General features: G+C 45.8%; 1 protein-coding gene across 3 annotated transcripts in view; it reads right to left on the bottom strand.

Annotated features, from left to right (window-relative positions):
• BRCC3 (BRCA1/BRCA2-containing complex subunit 3) overlaps positions 1 to 17,987 on the bottom strand; it is a 31,604-nt gene extending 13,617 nt beyond the window's left edge. The window contains exons 1-5 of one of the 3 annotated variants that reach the window (XM_008159532.3): positions 17,801 to 17,987; positions 17,128 to 17,144; positions 16,325 to 16,379; positions 3,464 to 3,583; positions 411 to 498 (exon numbers count right to left, since the gene is read on the bottom strand). In XM_008159532.3, the coding sequence (XP_008157754.1) occupies positions 411 to 498; positions 3,464 to 3,583; positions 16,325 to 16,379; positions 17,128 to 17,144; positions 17,801 to 17,923 (403 nt within the window). In that variant the 5' untranslated portion in view covers positions 17,924 to 17,987. Of the gene's footprint in view, positions 1 to 410; positions 499 to 3,463; positions 3,584 to 16,324; positions 16,380 to 17,127; positions 17,145 to 17,792 lie in introns of all 3 variants that reach the window. The other 2 variants (XM_054713649.1, XM_028136407.2) reach the window with 2 other exon arrangements.
• Positions 17,988 to 18,306: the final 319 nt, after the last annotated feature.

The following is an 18,306-nucleotide window of genomic DNA, read 5'->3' as shown; positions in this document are numbered from 1 at the left end:
ATAGCAGCCAGGGCGCTGGATGCTGGTGACCAGCCCCAGCGTCCCGCACGCCCCGGCCCGCAGAGGGAGGGCAGATGGGCAGGCCTCTGGGGCGTGAGACACTGGCATCATTGTAGGCCGGGTTGAGGGACCCTCCCCCCCCCTGCCCCCTGTGCACAAATTTCGTGCACTGGGCCTCTAGTAGCACAATAAAAATTAAGACACCTGTTTAAGGATAGTTAACTTGTGCTTTAAAGCGGTGGTCGGCAAACTCATTAGTCAACAGAGCGGCAAACCACGGCTCGCAAGCCGCATGTGGCTCGCGAGCCGCAGTTTGCCGACAGCTGCTTTAAAGCAACCATAGCCCACGTAATGGAAAAGGAAAATCATATTCATGTCTAAGAACAGTAAACACTACACCCCCTACTTACCAACATGTGAAGGCCAAACAGTTATATGAGGATGGGAGTGATACCAGCCCACCACTCTCATGGGACGACCTGTTAGTTCAGCCAACCTGTGTGTCTGTCAAGGTATTGTCAACTTGTGGGAATAAAAAGCAGTGATGCTGACAAGGACTCAGAAAGTATCCTGAGGTTTAAAACAAACTGTTTACAATTGAATGTCAATAAAAGAATGAAGTAAGGTCGATACCCAGAATTTCCCAGACTTCCTATTTAAAAACAAAGGAGTCTCTCTTTTTTTTTTTAAGTGAAATCCACTCGATTGCCATTATTGCATATAGTTACATTCTCCTTAGCTAATGTTTGATCACTGAAATACTTATCACTGTGATGTCTGAAAAACTTCTAAATCTTTGGAAGTCACTTACATTATTAACTGGAGTACTCTTCTGACCTCTCTCTGGCTCCATCCTAATCCCATTTTTGAAAAATACAAGATTTTAAAAATTCATTTGCTTTCTCTCTGGCAGGCTACCAATGTCAACAATAGCAACCAGGGTGGTTTTGTTACAGGAGAGGAAGAAGCTAGGAAAATTCCAGGGCAGGAGAAATAGGGAAACTGAGACAGGAAAGTTCAAACAAGGCCAAAGCGCGTGGGCAATTTTCAGCTGGCCTGCAAATAACAAGCCATTATCTTCCCCAGCCAAGGACACTTGAGAGCAAATGGTTAAAAGCCTCCCTAACGAAGGAATGCAGGAAAGGAGGGGGGGAAGGGGAAAGGAAAGAAAGGGAGGTTTTACTCCCTAAGCAGAGACGCCAGGAGTCTCAAGACTTGGAAGATAAAATTGCCCGGTGCTTCTCATGAATTCTGGGAAGGCCACAACAAAGTTGAAAGGGACCTTGAGAATGAATCTCTACCAAGATATTCAACAAGAGAATCTTTGAAACCTATAGACAGGCGGGCATACAACGCCTAGAACCCTTGCCAGGTACTCACTTTTCCGGGTTAGCCGGAAAAGCCCATCTGTGCTCCCAGCTGGTTGAAATGAAACAGATTTGCTTGCCTTGCTGCTTTAATAAATTCGCTTGCTTTAATTGCTTCAATAAATTGGCTTTATCACAATGCAATCATCTGCAATTTTCTCATTTAAATTCATTTCTATGAGAAGACAAGACTCGAGGTTGGGGACAGCCCTCTCCCTCTGACTCAGGAGGCTGTCCCGTAACACCTCTGGTGTCTGTGTGAGGTGCCTTGTCACGTGTGCAGAGATCAAATGAACCTAGGTCAGTCTCCCCACTTGTCTAGAAATAGCCCCCAAAGGAATCTTTTCCTCCTTTGTTCTGGAAATAAAAATTTCCCAGAATTCTGAGGCTCTAACTTGAGATAAGAACTCAACTCAGAGCCCCGGCTGGTTTGGCTCAGTGGATAGAGCATCAGCCTGCGGACTCAAGGGTCCCAGGTTCGATTCCGGTCAAGGGCATGTACCTTGGTTGCAGGCACATCCCCAGTAGGAGGTGTGCAGGAGGCAGGTGATCTATGTTTCTCTCTCATCGATGTTTCCAACTCTCTATCCCTCTCCCTTCCTCTCTGTAAAAAATCAATAAAATATATTTTTCAAAAAGAACTCAACTCAGAGATAAGCTCTCCCCTTCAGATGCTGCTTACTAAGACTATTGCTGCGAAAGTGTAAAATGCTGCCTCACTTCCCTGCAACTGACATTAACCTTTTGCACTGGGATGTCGAGTGTGACTCGACACGGTTAGCATTAAATCCCGAGTAGAATAAAGGAATCGAGAAAAAAAGCAAGCAAGTGCAAAGGGTTAAAACACAATAACCCTTTTTTATACGACTGAGTCTAAGAAAGAATACTTTTTAAGTAATCTTTTCTTTTCAGTTGCCAAGAAAAATGACAACTGCTGTAAAGCCCCTTTCTTCAGTTGCAGATTGGGGGAGTTCAGTTCACACAGCGAAGAGTCAATGAGGTAATCCAAGCAAGTAGCATCTTATCTGGCTCCGAGGAAGGGCTTGATAGACACTCACTGTCCTGTCAGCACATTAACACGCAACAATGCGTCCAGCCATCCCTCTCCCATTTGGAGGATGGACTAGTTTTAGTTGGAAGTTACAATACATAATCACAAGAACACATACCTTTGCTGGGAATTTTATTTTGGGAGATGGATCGGCCAGTCCAGCAGCTCAAGTTGGCAGGCTGGGGGACTGGGGAGAGAACAGCAGAGGGAAAAACTCTGCGGATCCACAGAGGGTCCCCCTGGAGTATTCCACACACCACTGATCAGCACAAGTGCGTGAGGAGACGAGGTGAAGCATGGAGTCGAGATCATAGGAAGCAAATGTCCCATTTGACCACACTTTGGTCGTATTTTACATGGAATATTGCATTCCGTTCTCAGCATTGCATTTTTTTTTTTTTGAGAGGCAGCCTCAAAAAGAGAATCTTTCCAAACAACACAGACCAAGATAGTAAAAAGCCTAGAAATTAAATGATACGAGGAAAACTGGGGAAGGGGGGCATAAGGGATTGAAGAGGGGTGGGGGGAGGAGGATGAAGGGACTCCTCATAGAGTTCATTGTCATAGGATTTGACCTTGGGATTTCTGGGCATTTAAGAGAAGGAATGTTAGAAATTTCTAATTCTTCAATAAAAGCCATTCCAAAGGAGAAGTGGACAAAAATGAACCGCCTGGCCGGCGTGGTTCAGTGGTTGAGCGTCGATCTATGAACAAGGAGGTTCGATTCCTGGTCAGGGCACATGGTGGGTTGCAGGCTCCATCCCATGTGGGGCGTGTAGGAGGCATCCGATAAATGACTCTCATCATTGATGTTTCTATCTCTCTCTCCCTCTCCCTTCCTCTCTGAAATCAAAATATTTTTTTTATTTTTTAAAAATTCTGATTAACCAAGAAATTGGATCTAAGGGGCAAATATGAAAACTGGGAGTCACCAGGAAGAAAACTTGTGAAACCTCCTCCTAAAGCAGGCTAAGGGAGCAAACAGAGGGACCTGGCTTAGAGGCCCCAGAGCACATAAAAACTGCTCATCAACCACTAAGGATATCTCCGCCTCCGTTGAGGCCGCTGATAGCTGCTCTGGAGAAATTTCCACTCGGTCCTTCCTCTTATCAGAACGTCGCAAGATGATGACAGAATGAATGTGAACAATTCTGACGGTGTCAACCTAAGGAAAAATCCACAAAAATGTTTACTTCTGTCTCTCTCCAATATCTCTCCCTGCAATTATAGAATTGCATTGTATTAGGGTATCAGGTTAAAGATCCCATTTTAGAAAGCTGACATCTAAAATATCCCCACGAATAATGGAATGTTTCAAATAAAAGACATCTAACCTCACCATATATATTTCAAAACAAAACAAAATACTACAGCTAATATTTAGATCAAGGAAGGACTTTTTGAGTGATCAACTTATAATCATTTGATTCACAACTATGTGTGAGACACTGCCACACAAAAGAATACAGTTTTCAGAGCGCTCAAAATTCAGCTGTTTAAAATGCTAACAGTCTGGTTGAGCAGCATCACGTTAATTTACTACATTAGTAAATTAATGCAACAGAAGCTCAGAGGAAAGAAGTCACTTAGATTAGAAAAAAAATCTTCATAGAAAAGGCATACAAGCGTTCGTATTTCCTGACTGCTGTGTGCGTGTGTGTACGCATGTGTTTGTGTGTGCATGCGTACGTGCGTGTGTGTGTGTGTGTGTGTGTGTGTGTGTGTGTGTGTAGATGGAATTTCTGAAGATGCCAAATGGATGTGGGTGATATGTTTAGGAGACAAGTTGGCCAACTGATTTGAAGAGAAAACTTGAGATGGAATGGCAGGTAGTAAGGCTGAGAAAGAAGATTCAAGTAAAAATGTGCAGGACCTCCAATGCCAACCCATGACCTGCAGGATGAACTAGATAAAGGAAAATATTTCAGATTGCCTGGACATGAAGTGATGATAACGCACTGGACTAACTGGATGGCAGAGATGGAAGAAAGAGATTGGAGATTCATTAAGAAGGAAGAATCCACAAGATTTGGTAGCTTATGGACCATGGGTGATAGAAGACAGGAAAGTGTCAAGGATGACTCTGAAGTTTGAAGGCTGAAATGGTGAAACAGGAGGCAGATTTAAGTTTAGCAAGGATCAGGACGGAAGGAAGGAAGATGAACGAGTTGATCTGGGATGAGAGGTTGTAAATAAAAGCAAGGAATAGTGTGGAGAGACAGCCCAGAGGTCCAGGCCTAAATCAAGGGGGGGGAGGGAGGGTTTCCCACATTTCGGATGGAGTACAATAAGAAGAGCCAGGAAGAATGACAGAGGAGTCAAAACCAGAACAATGAAATGGTTCAGAAGTTTCAGGGGAAAGATGGGTGTGGCCTTGCCAGATGTTGCAGGGACATGGGTAAAATCTAAGAGGAGATTTTTGAGTAAGCTACAGACCTACACAGTGCAGTACAGCAGCCATTATGCAATGTGGCTATTGAGCTTGAAATGTGGTCCCCTTTGATGCCTGGTGAACTCTCTCAGAGCCTTTAAATTCCCACTGATGAGCCTTTAAAAGCTCATCCTATAAAGAACTGCTCATTCTCCCCTGTCATACGTTTTTTATTAATACAAATACACATCTTTGCTAGAGTTTATATCCTGTTGTGTTCTCTTTGTTGACATAATTTCCTCCTCTACTAGAATGTAAGATCCTAAGAGCAGGGAACATGTTTTAGTTAGGTTTTTACCCCAGGGAGCATACAGTATCTGGCAGGCACAGAGTACACAATATAGAAAATCAAAAGCAGAGACAGAAAGACACTTGACCTTCCAAGGAGCAACAAGACAAAGAGCTGACTTTTCATTGAAGTTTTGATTTGCATTTCCCTGATAGCTAGTGAAGTCAAGCACCTCTTCATATAGCTGTTGGCCGTTTGTATGTCTACTTGTGAGAAGTGTCTGCTCAGGTCCTCCACCAATTTTTTAATTGGATAATTATTTTGGTGTTAAGTTGGATGAATTCTTTCTAGTTTTTGGATATGAACACCTTGTGGGAGCTGTTATTTGCAAATATCATGTCCTATTCAATTGTTGCCTTTTTGGTTTTTTTTTGGTGGTTTCTTTCGTTGCGCAGAAGCTTTTGTGTTTGATGTAGTCCCATTCATTTATTTTTGCTTTTATTTTCTTTGCCTTTGGGGTCAAATTCATAAAATCTGTTCTAAGACCAAAGTTCATAAGTTTAGTACCTATGTTTTCTTTCTGTGTAATTTATTATTTCAGATCTTATGTTTAGGTCTTTGATCCATTTTGAGTTTATTTTTGGATATGGGGACAAACAGTAGTCTAGTTTCATTCTTTTGCATGTAGCTTTCCAATTTTCCCAACACCATTTATTTTTTTATTTTTTATTTTTGTTAAACCTCCCCCCTGAGAATATTTTTACCATTGATTCTTAGAGCAAGTGGAAGGGGGGGAGAGAGAGAGAGAGAAAGAAACATCAATGTGGGAGAGACACATTGATGGGTTGCCTCCCACATGCACCCCCATGGGGACTGGGGATCGAACCTGCAATCCTTTGGTGCATGGGGCCCATGCTCTAACCACTTAGAAACACAGGCCAGGCTTCCCAGAACCATTTATTGAAGAGGCTTCTTTTCCTCCATTGTACCACCTCACACCTGTTAGAATGGCTACTATCAACAAGATAAGTAATAACAAGTGCAGGAGAGGATGTAGAGAAAAAGGAACCCACATTCACTGCAGGTGGGAATGTAAACTGGTACAGCCACTATGGAAAACAGCATGGCCTGGCAGGTGTGGCTCAGTGGTTGACATCGAGCTATGAACCAGGAGGTCACAGTTCAATTCCTGGTCAGGGCCCATGCCCGGGTTGCAGGCTCAACCCCCAATAGGGGGCATGCAGGAGGCAGCCAATCAATGAGTCTCTCTCGTCATTGATGTTTCCATCTCATTCTCCCTCTCCCTTCCTCTCTCTGAAATAAATAAAAACACTTTTTTTTTAAAAGAAAAGAAAACAGCATGGATGTTCCTCAAAAAATTAAGAATAGAGTTACCATATGCCCCAGTAATCCTTCTCCTGAGCATCTACACAAAGAATTGAAAACATTTATTTGCAAAGATATATTCACCCCTATGTTCATTACAGCATTATTCATGGTGGCCAAGACATGAAAACAACCAAGGTGTCCCTAAATACATGATTGGATAAAAATATGATACATATATACAATGAAATACTACTCAGCCATAAGAAAAGATGAAATACTGCCATTTGCAACAACATGGATGGATCTTGAGAATATCATGCTAAGCGAAATAAGTCAGAAAAAGTCAAGAACCATATGATTTCACTCGTGTGGGATATAAAACTAAAAGCAACAAATGAACAAACAAGAGAAACAAACAAAAAACTCAGAAACCCCCCCCCCCAAAAAAAAAAAAACACAACAACTCAGAAACCGACAATAGTTTGGTGGTTACTAGGGGGAAGGGGGGTGAGGGGTAGTAAACAGTAAAGGGGGTCAAAAGTATAGTGATGAAAGGAAACTAGACTTTGGGTGGTGGGTACACAATGCAATATATAGATGATGTACCATAGAAATGTACTCTTAAAACATATATAATTGTATTAACCAATGTCACCCAAATAAATTTAATTTTTTAATATATTTTATTGATTTTTTACAGAGAGGAAGGGAGAGGGATAGAGAGTTAAAAACATCGATGAGAGAGAAACATCCATCAGCTGCCTCCTGCACACGCCCTACTGGGTATGTGCCTGTAACCAAGGTACATGCCCTTGACAGGAATCGAACCTAGGACCCTTGAGTCTGCAGGCCGACACTCTAGCCACTGAGCCAAACCAGTTAGGGCAATAAATTTAATTTTTTAAAAAGAAAAAGGAGCTGACTTTTCAACAAAAACAATCAAAGCCTAAAAAGAATGAGGTAACATGTTAGTGTGCAAAAAGAGATCTGCCAACCAATAATTCTATATTCAAAGAATAGAACCTTCAGAATTAAAAGCAAAATACAGATATTTACATGTGAAAAAAGCTGAGAGAACTCATTATCAGCACAGAAATACTAAAGAGAGTTCTTCAGGAAGAAAGAAAATCCCAGCTATGAAGGAAAGAATAAAGAACACTATATGGAGTAAAATATGTGTGTAAATGTAAATAAATACTAATTGTACAAAACAGTAATAATAATGTCATGCGGTGTGTAAAATATCCATAGAATTAAAATGCATGACAGCACTAATCCAAAAGGTGGGAGGGTGAAATGAAATTAAAGTGTTCTTAGGTTCTAGTATTAGCAGAGAAATAGTAAAAAAAAAATCCATTTGTATTAGACTAATAAATCAAAAATATCCTAATATATAAGGACACATATGTAATACCACAATCAATAAAGAAATTAAAAAAAACAACCCTGGGTCTTAACGACCAGTAACGACCGGAAGCTGACCAACCAGAAGTCAGTGCTGGCCCCGCCCCCAAGCAAGCAGTAAGGGGCAATCAGGCAGGCAGGCAGAGGGGTTAGGGGTGATCAGGTAGGCAGCCCAGCAGTTAGGGGTGATCAGGTAGGCAGGTAAGTGGTTAAGGGCGATCAGGTAGGCAGGCTAGCAGTTAGAGGAGATCAGATAGGCAGATGGCCCCTCACTGGGCTGGCCCCGCCCCCAAGCAAGCAAATAGGAGCAATCAGGCAGGCAGGCAGAGTGGTTAGGGGTGATCAGGTAGGCAGACCAGTGGTTAGGGGTGATCAGGTAGGTAGACCAGTGGTTAGGGGTGATCAGGTAGGCAGACCAGCGGTTAGGGGTGATCAGATAGGCAGGCAAGCGGTTAGGGGAGATCAGGTAGGCAAACGGCCCCTTGCTGGGCTGGCCCCAGCCCCAAGCAAGCGTAAGTGGCAATCAGGCAGGCAGGCAGGGTGGTTAGGGGTGATCAGGTAGGCAGACCAGCAGTTAGGGTTGATCAGGTAGGTAGACCAGTGTTTAGGGGTGATCAGGTAGGCAGGCAAGTGGTTAGGGGAGATCAGGTAGACAAGCCAGCAGTTAGGGGTGATCAGGTAGGCAGATGGCCCCCCTCGCCAGGCTGGCCCCGCCCCCCAGCAAAGAAAGAGGGAGGCCCAGGCCAGCCAAGCCATTGCACCCCAGCCTGTCACCTGCAGAGGGAGGTCACCGGTGGCAGGGGAGGGGCAGCACTGCACAGATGGCAAGCAGTGGCAGTGGCGGGGGTGGGGCCAGCTGCCTGCAGCCCGGGGAAGGAAAGCCCTGATAGGCCCTGATCTCAGGCCAGGCCTAGGGACCCTACCAGAGGGGTCCCGGATTGTGAGAGGGTGCAGGCATGGCTGAGGGACACCCCCCCCCCGGCCCCAGTGCACGAATTTTTGTACACCGGTCCTCTAATATATTATAATACGTAGGATAACTACTAAAAGGAAAGTAAAAGAAGGCTATAACTAATTAATGGAGGATCAAAGTGGAATAATAAGACACAGTCAATGAATCCAAAAGAAGGCAAGAACATAAATCAAAGTGGGTCAAATATAAAGCAAAAAGATGGCAGCAATAACCCATGTATATCAATCATTACAATAAAGGTAATTGGGCTAAATACTCCAATTAAAAAGATTATCCAACTGGATTATCAAAACTATAGGTTCCTAATAATACACACTTTAAATATTAATACACAGAACGGCTAAAACATAAAAGAATGGAAAAGACATGCCATGCCAACACTAACTAAAAAAATAAGGTCCCTGAATTCTTATGAAGTTTAATATCTACAACCAAACCTCGTTTCTCAAACCTCTCCCATTTCCAACAATTCGGTTCTTGACCAGTTATTCAGAGAAAAGGTCTCTGTTGTCAAACCAAACTTCCATTGACAATCCTTTCAGGCTGATACCTCTCAGACAATAAAGGAAAGAATGCTTTTGTTTCTGGCGAAATCAGTATCAAGGATTAGCACAATTTTAAAACATAAAGAGGCCCCCAAGAGTGCCAGTGTTGCTAAGGATGTGAAAGAAACTGGTCACAGGCCATGGAAGAGGTAGAAAGTCTGTTGTTGATTTGGATAAAGGATAAGCAGGCAGTGACAGCACTTCGGAGGCAGTGATACGTGGACAAAGATGCCGCATGCTGACCCGAAGGACATCCCTGGACCAAACGCTGAAAGTGACTCCTTTAAGGCTAGTAGGGGCGGTTCGATAAACTTAAAAAAAGACGTGTTTATTTACACCTTAAACAGTACATTAGACATGCACTGTATGTAAGAAAGGTTACAACAAGGAATCATTTGGGGGTTTGGAACAGATTAATTCTATTTATAATGGGAGAAAATGATTCAGTTTTTGTCAGGGACCAAGAGTCGGTCAAAGGATTAACTCTGACCTTCAGTAAGTTACTGTAACTAGGCCCACTTCCTCTTGCCTGAGGACAAAGCATTTCTTCTGTAGCCGCCCTTCAACTGCCACACCCTTTATCTATAGTGATGACTTTAGCCGATTATCTAGGTCAGCCCCCACCCCTCCTAGGCATCCACCCTTCTAGAAATCACATATAAGGAACGCTGTAAAAATAAAATTTTGAGGCTTGATCAGAAACCCGTTTGTCTTGCCTCCATTCTCTGCGTCCCTTGTCTGTCTCTCATTCTCTTAGGTGCGCCGCCTCGGTACCCCCGTTAGAAGACCCCGCAGGTCGGGGAAAAGTTTTCGAACAAATCACTTCTCGAACAGCCTTCTGGAACAAATTAAGTTCGAGAACCGAGGTTCCACTGTATTTGGATGGTACAAACTGACACAGAATTTAAGATAAGGGAATAGACTCTTGAAAAATAAAATTATGTCATTAAGATTGGAAATGCATTTTAGTAGGAGTTGATGCCAAGGGTCAATGTTCTCTTTGTCTCTAGTCAGAGAAGGTTTCAGTATCCAAGAAGAGTGAGCAAAAGAAATTCAGGATAGAATGGCAAGACCAGCCCAGGAAGAGATGAAAAACAAAATAAAACAAGCATAAAGGCCACAAAGCACTAACAGGTATCCCTGAAAGCCACAGGCAGCTGAAGGACCAGAGGAAGACTGTTATGGTCATAGTCACATAAGTAGGAAGATATTCCAACGTGGCTAGAACGGCCCCTACACCTTTTCAGTCTTGGAATTAAGGTACTAAAACCAGTTCCTTTTGTTCCTGTGTCTTGGCAAACTATGGCCTGACTTGGCTGCTTTAGACCAAATCTGACCACGTTCATTCATGTATGTATTGTAGCTGCCTTTGTGCTACAATGCAGAGCTGAGTAACTGCAACAGAGACAGCATGGTCTCGGCCCACAAAACTAAAAATATTTACCATCTGGCCCTTTCCAGAAAGTTTGCACCGCCTGGCGTGGCTTTCCATGGGTAATGGGCACGTAACACTAATTTCCTATTGTAGAGGACTTACGTTCATTCATACAATATGTATTTATTGAGTATATACTATACGGAAGGCACTACAGAGTGGCCTAAGTGTACAATGATAAACAGGATACAGTAGTGACATCCAGGAAGAGAGACAGGGAAACAACTCCATGACAACATATAAGCACTGTAATTGATATGCTCAGAGGAGGCTATCTAACCTAGCCTACAGGTCAGGGCAGGCTACTTAAAGGAGGTAAGTGGCACCCAGGCTGAACTGCCAGGGATAAGTTGTTAATCAAGCGGAGAAGAGGGAAGCAGTCCATGCATAACAACCAGAAGATACAAGGAGTGAAACAGCAGAGCATAATGTGGAAACTGACATAATTTGCCATGGTGAGAACTTGGATCCATGTAAAGAAATATCCTATATAATAAAACCCTAATATGCAAATTGACCAAACGGCAGAACAACCGGTCACTATGATGTGCACTGACCACCAGGGGGCAGATGCTCAACACAGGAGCTGCCCTCTGGTGGTCAATGCACTCCCACAGGAGGAGCACCACTCAGCCAGAAGCCGGGCTCAAAGCTGGTGAGCGCCGGGCCTCTAGTTCGATCTAATAAAGAGGGAATATGCTAATTGACCCTCACACCATCGCAAAGATGGCAGCACCCACAGCCAATAAGGAGGGAATATGCTAATTAACTGCCCCAACCTCAAAGATGGCGGCGCCCACATCCAATAAGGAGGGGATATGCTAATTGACTGCCCCACCCTCAAAGGTGGTGGCACCCATAGCCAATAAGGAGGGAATATGCTAACTGACTGCCACACCCTCAAAGATGGTGGCACCCACAGCCACAAGATGGTGGCACCCACAGCCACAAGATGGTGGCACCCAGTTCCCTCAGTCCCCCAGCTGCTCAGGGCCAGCCCTAGGCGCAGGCGAGCCTCGGATGGTGGCTGCCCAGCCACCCAGGGCCGCCCACAGGCTCAGGTAACCAGGGCCGGCCAAGGCTTGTGCTGCCAGCAATGGCAGCAGCAGAGATGTGATGGGGCGTCGCCTTCCCCTGATAGCTCGGTCGCCTCTGGCCCCTGAGTGCTCCCGGACTGTGAGAGGGGGCAGGCTGGGCTGAGGGACCCCCCTCCAGTGCATGAACTTTCATGCACCGGGCCTCTGGTAAACAGAAATGAGATCATGACAGGCCCTGAATGCTTCACTAACGGGACTTCATCCTAAGGATTTTAAGCAGAGGTATATCAGACTTACGTTCTCAAAAGATCACATCCTGAGCAGGAAGAAAGGATTAGCATTGAGAGAGACTCGAATCAAGGAAACTAATGGAGAGGTTAGCACAGGAATCGAAGAAAGAAGTGATGAGGACCTCAAATAAGGTAGCAGTAGTTGGGATGAAGCATTGGAAACAAATATGAAAGCAATTTAGGTTTATGGCTCTCAATGGCAGGCAGTGGTTACCAAACTTGGCTGCACATAAGAACCGCCTGGATAGCTTTTCCAAATTCTATTGCTCAGGTCACACCCCAGACCAATTGAACCACCCTCAGGGTTTTGTAAAGATTACTGGGGTGATTCCAGGCTTGGGAACTACTGTGGCAGCGATGTTGGAGGGATTGAGGAAGAGGAAAGGTTCAGTTTTGAACATGTTAGTTTAACCTTTTGCACTCGGATGTCGAGTGTGACTCGACACGGTTAGCATTAGAATAAAGGAATCGAGAAAAAAGCAAGTGAGTGCAAAGAGTTAAGATGCCTGAGTTTAGCCCAGCCAGTGTGTCTCAGTGGTTGAGCATTGACCTATGAACCAGGAGGTCATGGTTTGATTCCAGTCAGGGCACATGCCTCGGTTGCGGGCTCAATCCCCAGGGTGTGGAGGAGGCAGCCAATCAATATCTCTCATCATTGATGTTTCTATCTCTTTCTCTCTTCTTTCCTCTCTGAAATCAATAAATATCCTATATAATAAAAGCCTAATATGCTAAGTGTCCGACCGTTTGACCAGTTGCTATGACGCACACTGACCACCAGGGGGCAGATGCTCCAACCAGTAGGTTAGCTTGCTGCTGGGGTCTGGCCGATGGGGACTGAGCAAGACGGGCCGGACATGCCCTGGAGCCCTCCTGGGGTCCCTTCCCAGCCTCTAAAATATTCCTCCTAATTAATGTCCTTTCAATGTGCACGAATTAGTGCACTAGGCCTCTAGTATATATTGTGTGTGTGTGTGTGTGTGTGTGTGTGTGTGTGTATTGGTGTGTGTATGTATACACACACACACTCACCAATACACACACACACACACACACACACTAGAAGCCCAGTGCACAAAATTCGTGCACGGAGGGGGCGGGGGAGAATCCCTCAGCCTGGCCTGCACCCTCTCCAATCCAGGACCCCTCGGGGGATGTCCAACTGCCTCTCGCAATCCGGGACTGCTGGCCCCTAACTGCTCGCCTGCCTGCCTGCCTGCCTGCCTGCCTGATGGCCCCTAACCACCTCTGCCTGCCTGCCTGATCACCCTTAACTGCTCCCCTACTGGCCTGATTGCCCCTAACTGCCTCTGCCTCACCCCACACCCAGGACCCAGGATTCCCTCCTCCGGCTGGTCGCAGGCACTCGGGACCCAGGCTTCCCTCCCTCTATCCAGCCACAGTCACCCAGGACCCAGGTGGGCTTCACCCGGGCTGGCCACAGCCACAGGGGACCGTCGGGGGGCGGCTTTGCCCAGGCCGCAGCCGCAGGCGCTGGCACCCATGACCGTAGGGTGGGTGGCTTATCCCTCTCCCGGGCCGCAGGTACAGGTGCTGGCACCGGCACCCAGGACTGTGGGACAGGCGGCTTGTCCCTCTCCTGGGCCACAGGCGCAGGCGCAGCTGCTGGCACCCAGGACTGCAGGACGGGCGGCTTGTTTCTCTCCTGGGCTGCAGCCTAGCTGGTCCCCATTCCTCTCTCGCGAGCTCATTTGTGCCTGGCTGGTCCCCATTCTTCTCTCGCGAGCTCATTTGTGCCTGGCTAGTCCCCATTCCTCTCTTACCAGTGTTTACTGTCTGAGCTGTTATGACGTGAGGACATGACGACCATTTGCTCTTTATTATATAGGATATATATATATTTTAAAAGATGCCCATGTTTAGCTAAACTTGGATGTCCACTAGATAGTTGACTATGACATTCTAGAGCTTGGAATAATTTATACTAACTAGTATCTACTGGTTAACAACAATGACAGTCAAAATAGCCAATATTTATTGTCTACCTGCCATGTGTCAGACACTTGTAAAAGTGCTTTTCATGTATTAAATTAACTCTCCCAATGACCCAGTAAGGTTAGTACTATTGTTATACCCATTTTACAGGTGAGTGTTTTTCTTACATTACCCAAATCCAACTTTCCCAACAACTCTATGAGGTTGGTGACGATCATTATCTCTGTTTTACAGATGAAAAATGAGAAGCTTGAGGATGTTAAGTAACATGCCCAAAGTCACACAGTAAGTATCAGAGAAAGGATCTGAAGACAGATCTCTCTAACCTCAATGTCTGTTGCAACTAAAGCCACAGGAGAGGTAATGTTGCCAGCTGACATGGCTCAGTGGTTGAGCATTGGCCTATGAACCAGGAGGTCAGGGTTCAATTCCTGGTCAGGACACATGCCTGGGTTGTGGGCTCGATCCCCAGTGAGGGGTGTGCAGGAGGTGGCCCAATCAATGATTCATTCTCTCTCATCATTGATGTTTCTATCTCTCTCTCCCTCTCCCTTCCTCTCTAAAATCAATCCTATATAATAAAAGCCCAGTGACCATAATGGCATAACGACCAGAACGACCACTCAACCAGTCGCTATGAGGTGCATTGACCACCTCTCGGTCCCTCCCCCTTCCCCTCGGCCCGCAGGCTCTGATCACCGGATGGTGAATGGGGAACTGGGTGGGTGGTGGCAGCAGGGCGGGACTGGGGACTGGTGAGGGGAACCAGGTGGGTGGCGGCAGTGGGGTGGGACTGGGGACTGGCAATCGGGTAGAAGATGGCCCTGATCACAGGCTAGGCCTAGGGATCCTACCTGCGCACGATTTTGTGTGCTGGGCCTCTAGTAAAAGTATTTAAAAAATAAACATTCTGGGAAGAGAAGGAGGCCAAGGCAGAAACTTGGAGAATGATTAATGCATAGGCAGGAGTGGAAGAGTCCAAAAAGAGTAGGGAAGGGGAGGAATAAGGAGATATCGCAAAAACAAAACAAACAAAAACCTTCATGGGCGTTCTGAGTTCCAAATTGAAAGATTAAGAGAAGCACCAAGAAACAATCTAAGGATGTAGCAATGAGGAGGGGGCTGGAGAGGCAGAACTGGAAAGCAGATTTTGGTGGGTTTGAATGGAGAAGGTAAATAAGATCTGGCTAGTAAAGGAAGGATGTGAGAGTAATGACTACAGGGAGATACAGGATTGATAAGTGATTTTTCTTTCCCTTCTGAAAATGAGAGTGATGTAAGCACATTTGTATCCCAAGGGAAAAGAGCCAGATGACAGGAAAAGGTTGAAGACACAGAAGAAAGACAGGGTATTTCTTTTTTTGTAATATATTCTTATTGATTTCAGAGAGGAAGGAAGAGGGAGAGATAGAAACATCAATGATGAAAGAAAATCATTGATCAGCTGCCTCCTGCAGGCCCCCCTACTGGGGATCGAGCCCACAACCCAGACATGTGTCCTAGACCGGAATAGAACCTGGGACCTTCCAGTTCGCAGGCCGACGCTCTATCCACTGAGCCAAATCGGCTAGGGCAAGACAGGGTATTTCATAAGCAAGGTCCTTGAAGAAGCAGCAGCTCTGGGTAGGGAATGAACTTCTTTCCTTCATATGGGAAGAAAGAAGGCCAAGTAGTTAACATGATGAAGTATGTATACATAGTTAATAAGTAGATGGAGTTGTTACCCTATAGCTTTTATCACCTCTATCATCTGCTTGGCAGGAGGAGATGACATAATTTTTGTTATTGTCTTTTACAAAAGCACTGGCCTGCACCATATTGGGGGAAAAGTAACTGTTCCTATATAATAGCTGGGTTGAGAAGCATTATACTAGACCATATGACTAGAACAAACCAGAAAAGAGAAAGTCAAGGTAGACTAAGAACTATGAGCTTTGGATAGTTGGCCTGTAAGGAAAGAAGGTTTTGCCTGAGTAGATATTGGGACTCAGGATAAAAAGATAACAATGACATGAGCCAACCAGAAAACAGACAGATGTCAGCAAGGAAGAGAGCTGACAGTGATTACTCATCTTGATCAAATAGTAAAAATTTGCTACAAAGAACAGAAAATTGGTCCCCTTCCTAGTGAGTAGATTGAACTAGAGAGAACACGCCACTCAGCCACAAACGCGGCCCTACACAAAAGGGATCAATCCCTGGCTGAGTTCATCAAACAGAGCACAGAAATCCCTCCCCAACTGCAAGTCTCCATCATGCAAATTCAAGCACACATACCTTTTCAGTGACTGTGCGCATTTCAGTTCCAGTATATGTAAATTTGGAGTCACTCCTTTTGGGGATAAATTAGAAAAAAGGGAACAATAAAACCTTAGCAGAGACAAAGGAAGAAGAAGGAAAGTAAACTGAAGCTAAAGCTGTGAGGAGTCTGACACACACGCATATGTGGCCGAGTGTATAAAGCTGTCATGGGCAAAGCTAAACTCCTATTATCCTTGGTATTAAAGAGGTGGGCATGAGAATATACATTCTGCTATGCTTCCAGGTTTAAATTAAAACTTCGAAGCATCCAAACTACTCGGGATCTCTGAGATCCAGCAGGAGGCGGAAAGCCATGGAGATGGAAAAGCCAGTTTAGATGAAGGAATGGGTCAATAGGGGGAAATGTCTCTTAATATACACATTATCTGCCACAAAGAAAATGACCAGTATCTCCCTGTCATTTTAGGGGAAACAGAACATAAAACATATCAAGCAAGAAAATGGAAAATAATAGCACCACATCCGTCAACAAAGTTCTATCTATAAGAGCGTTCACACGTTCACTCATGATCTTGTTTCTCTAAACCACATTTTTCACATAAGGTCACACATGTATCAACTGAAAATCCTCCTACTAGGAAGTTAGGTGGAAACCAACCTTCAGGATTGAGAAGTTATTCAAAGTGTATCACTGAGGGAGCTCCAGACTGATCATGGTAATCTACAATACAGTCCCTAACCAATATTGCCAAGCTTGTCATAACTCTGAGTTAATGACATATAGACCAAAAGATACGAGTAAACAAATATTGTCTTACCTGGTGTCATCATTCAACTAGAGTGAGAAAGAGGAGAAAACATTATTGATCACATTACGCTTATTTGATTGTACATGATACAGATTACACGAAAAATAGGGCATGCGAGCATGAAAAACTGGAGAATTTTTACTTCGGATTGTAAGCAACTAAGCTCTCTTTCCTCATTCTCTTTCACTCCTCTGCAACACTTTAACGCTGCAGAAACTTTGTGTCTTGGAAAACCATCTCCTCTCTTAGCTTCTTTGATACAATTAAAATGCATCCTTGAGGCAAGATTGCAGCTGCCCTAACAGTGGTCAGTAGCGTCTTAATACACTGATGTCCTATTGTGCTATATTGTCTTTCTGGCCTGACTTTCGGGTTTGGTCAATGGGGTGTTAACTCCAGATTTACATAAGAGGCCAGAGATTCGTAGAGAAAAAAGCTCTCCCCCACCCCTAGCTTATGCGGAACGCTGGGGGGGGGGGGGGAGGTGATGGGAGGTTAACCAAGCGTCAAGCAACCCGAGGATACCCAAACTCCGCCACAGGACCCTCCAAAGGATCTGTCCCCGGATCAAAGCCAGGGTGCCTGTGGCCTCCGCAGCCCTGGGCGCTGCTAACACCGACCCCAAGGAAACGCTGGGCTGCTCATCAGGGTTCCGGCCAGGCTAAGTCACTGACCTACTCACCTCCCCTATGCACAGTCCCATCACTTCCTCCTTCTCTGTGCTCAGAGCGTGGTTGAGACAAACTAGGAAAGCATCCGACTCCAGATGAACCGCCTGCACCGCCTGCACCACCTGCATCGCCATCTTGGTCCGACCCAGCTCACGTCCGCCTAGGGCCCACTTAGGCCCGACCAACCCTGAGCTCCAGCAAGCGGGTTCCGCGGGGGCGGGGCTTGGGGAGCGCGGGCGGGGCGGGGCGGGCGCGAGGCGGGGGCGGAGCTTAGGGAGCGCGGGCGGGGCGGGGCGGGCGCGAGGCGGGGGCGGAGCTTAGGGAGCGCGGGCCAGGCGGGCGTGGGGGGCGGAGGCGGAGCTTGGGCGGGGGCGGAGCTTGGGCGGGGGCGGGGCGGCCCAGCGGCACCTGGGAAACGCCCGCGCCGGTTAGGGCAGGCGTGGCCGTCGGGGCAGAGGACTGTGGCCGGCCGCGGAGAGGGGTTCAGGCCGGGAGGCCGGGACGCAGGGGCGGCTGG

The sequence above is a fragment of the Eptesicus fuscus genome, chromosome 1 (assembly GCF_027574615.1).
Source record: "Eptesicus fuscus isolate TK198812 chromosome 1, DD_ASM_mEF_20220401, whole genome shotgun sequence".
Lineage (NCBI taxonomy): Eukaryota > Metazoa > Chordata > Mammalia > Chiroptera > Vespertilionidae > Eptesicus > Eptesicus fuscus.
This window is presented reverse-complemented; position numbering and strand designations above follow the sequence as displayed.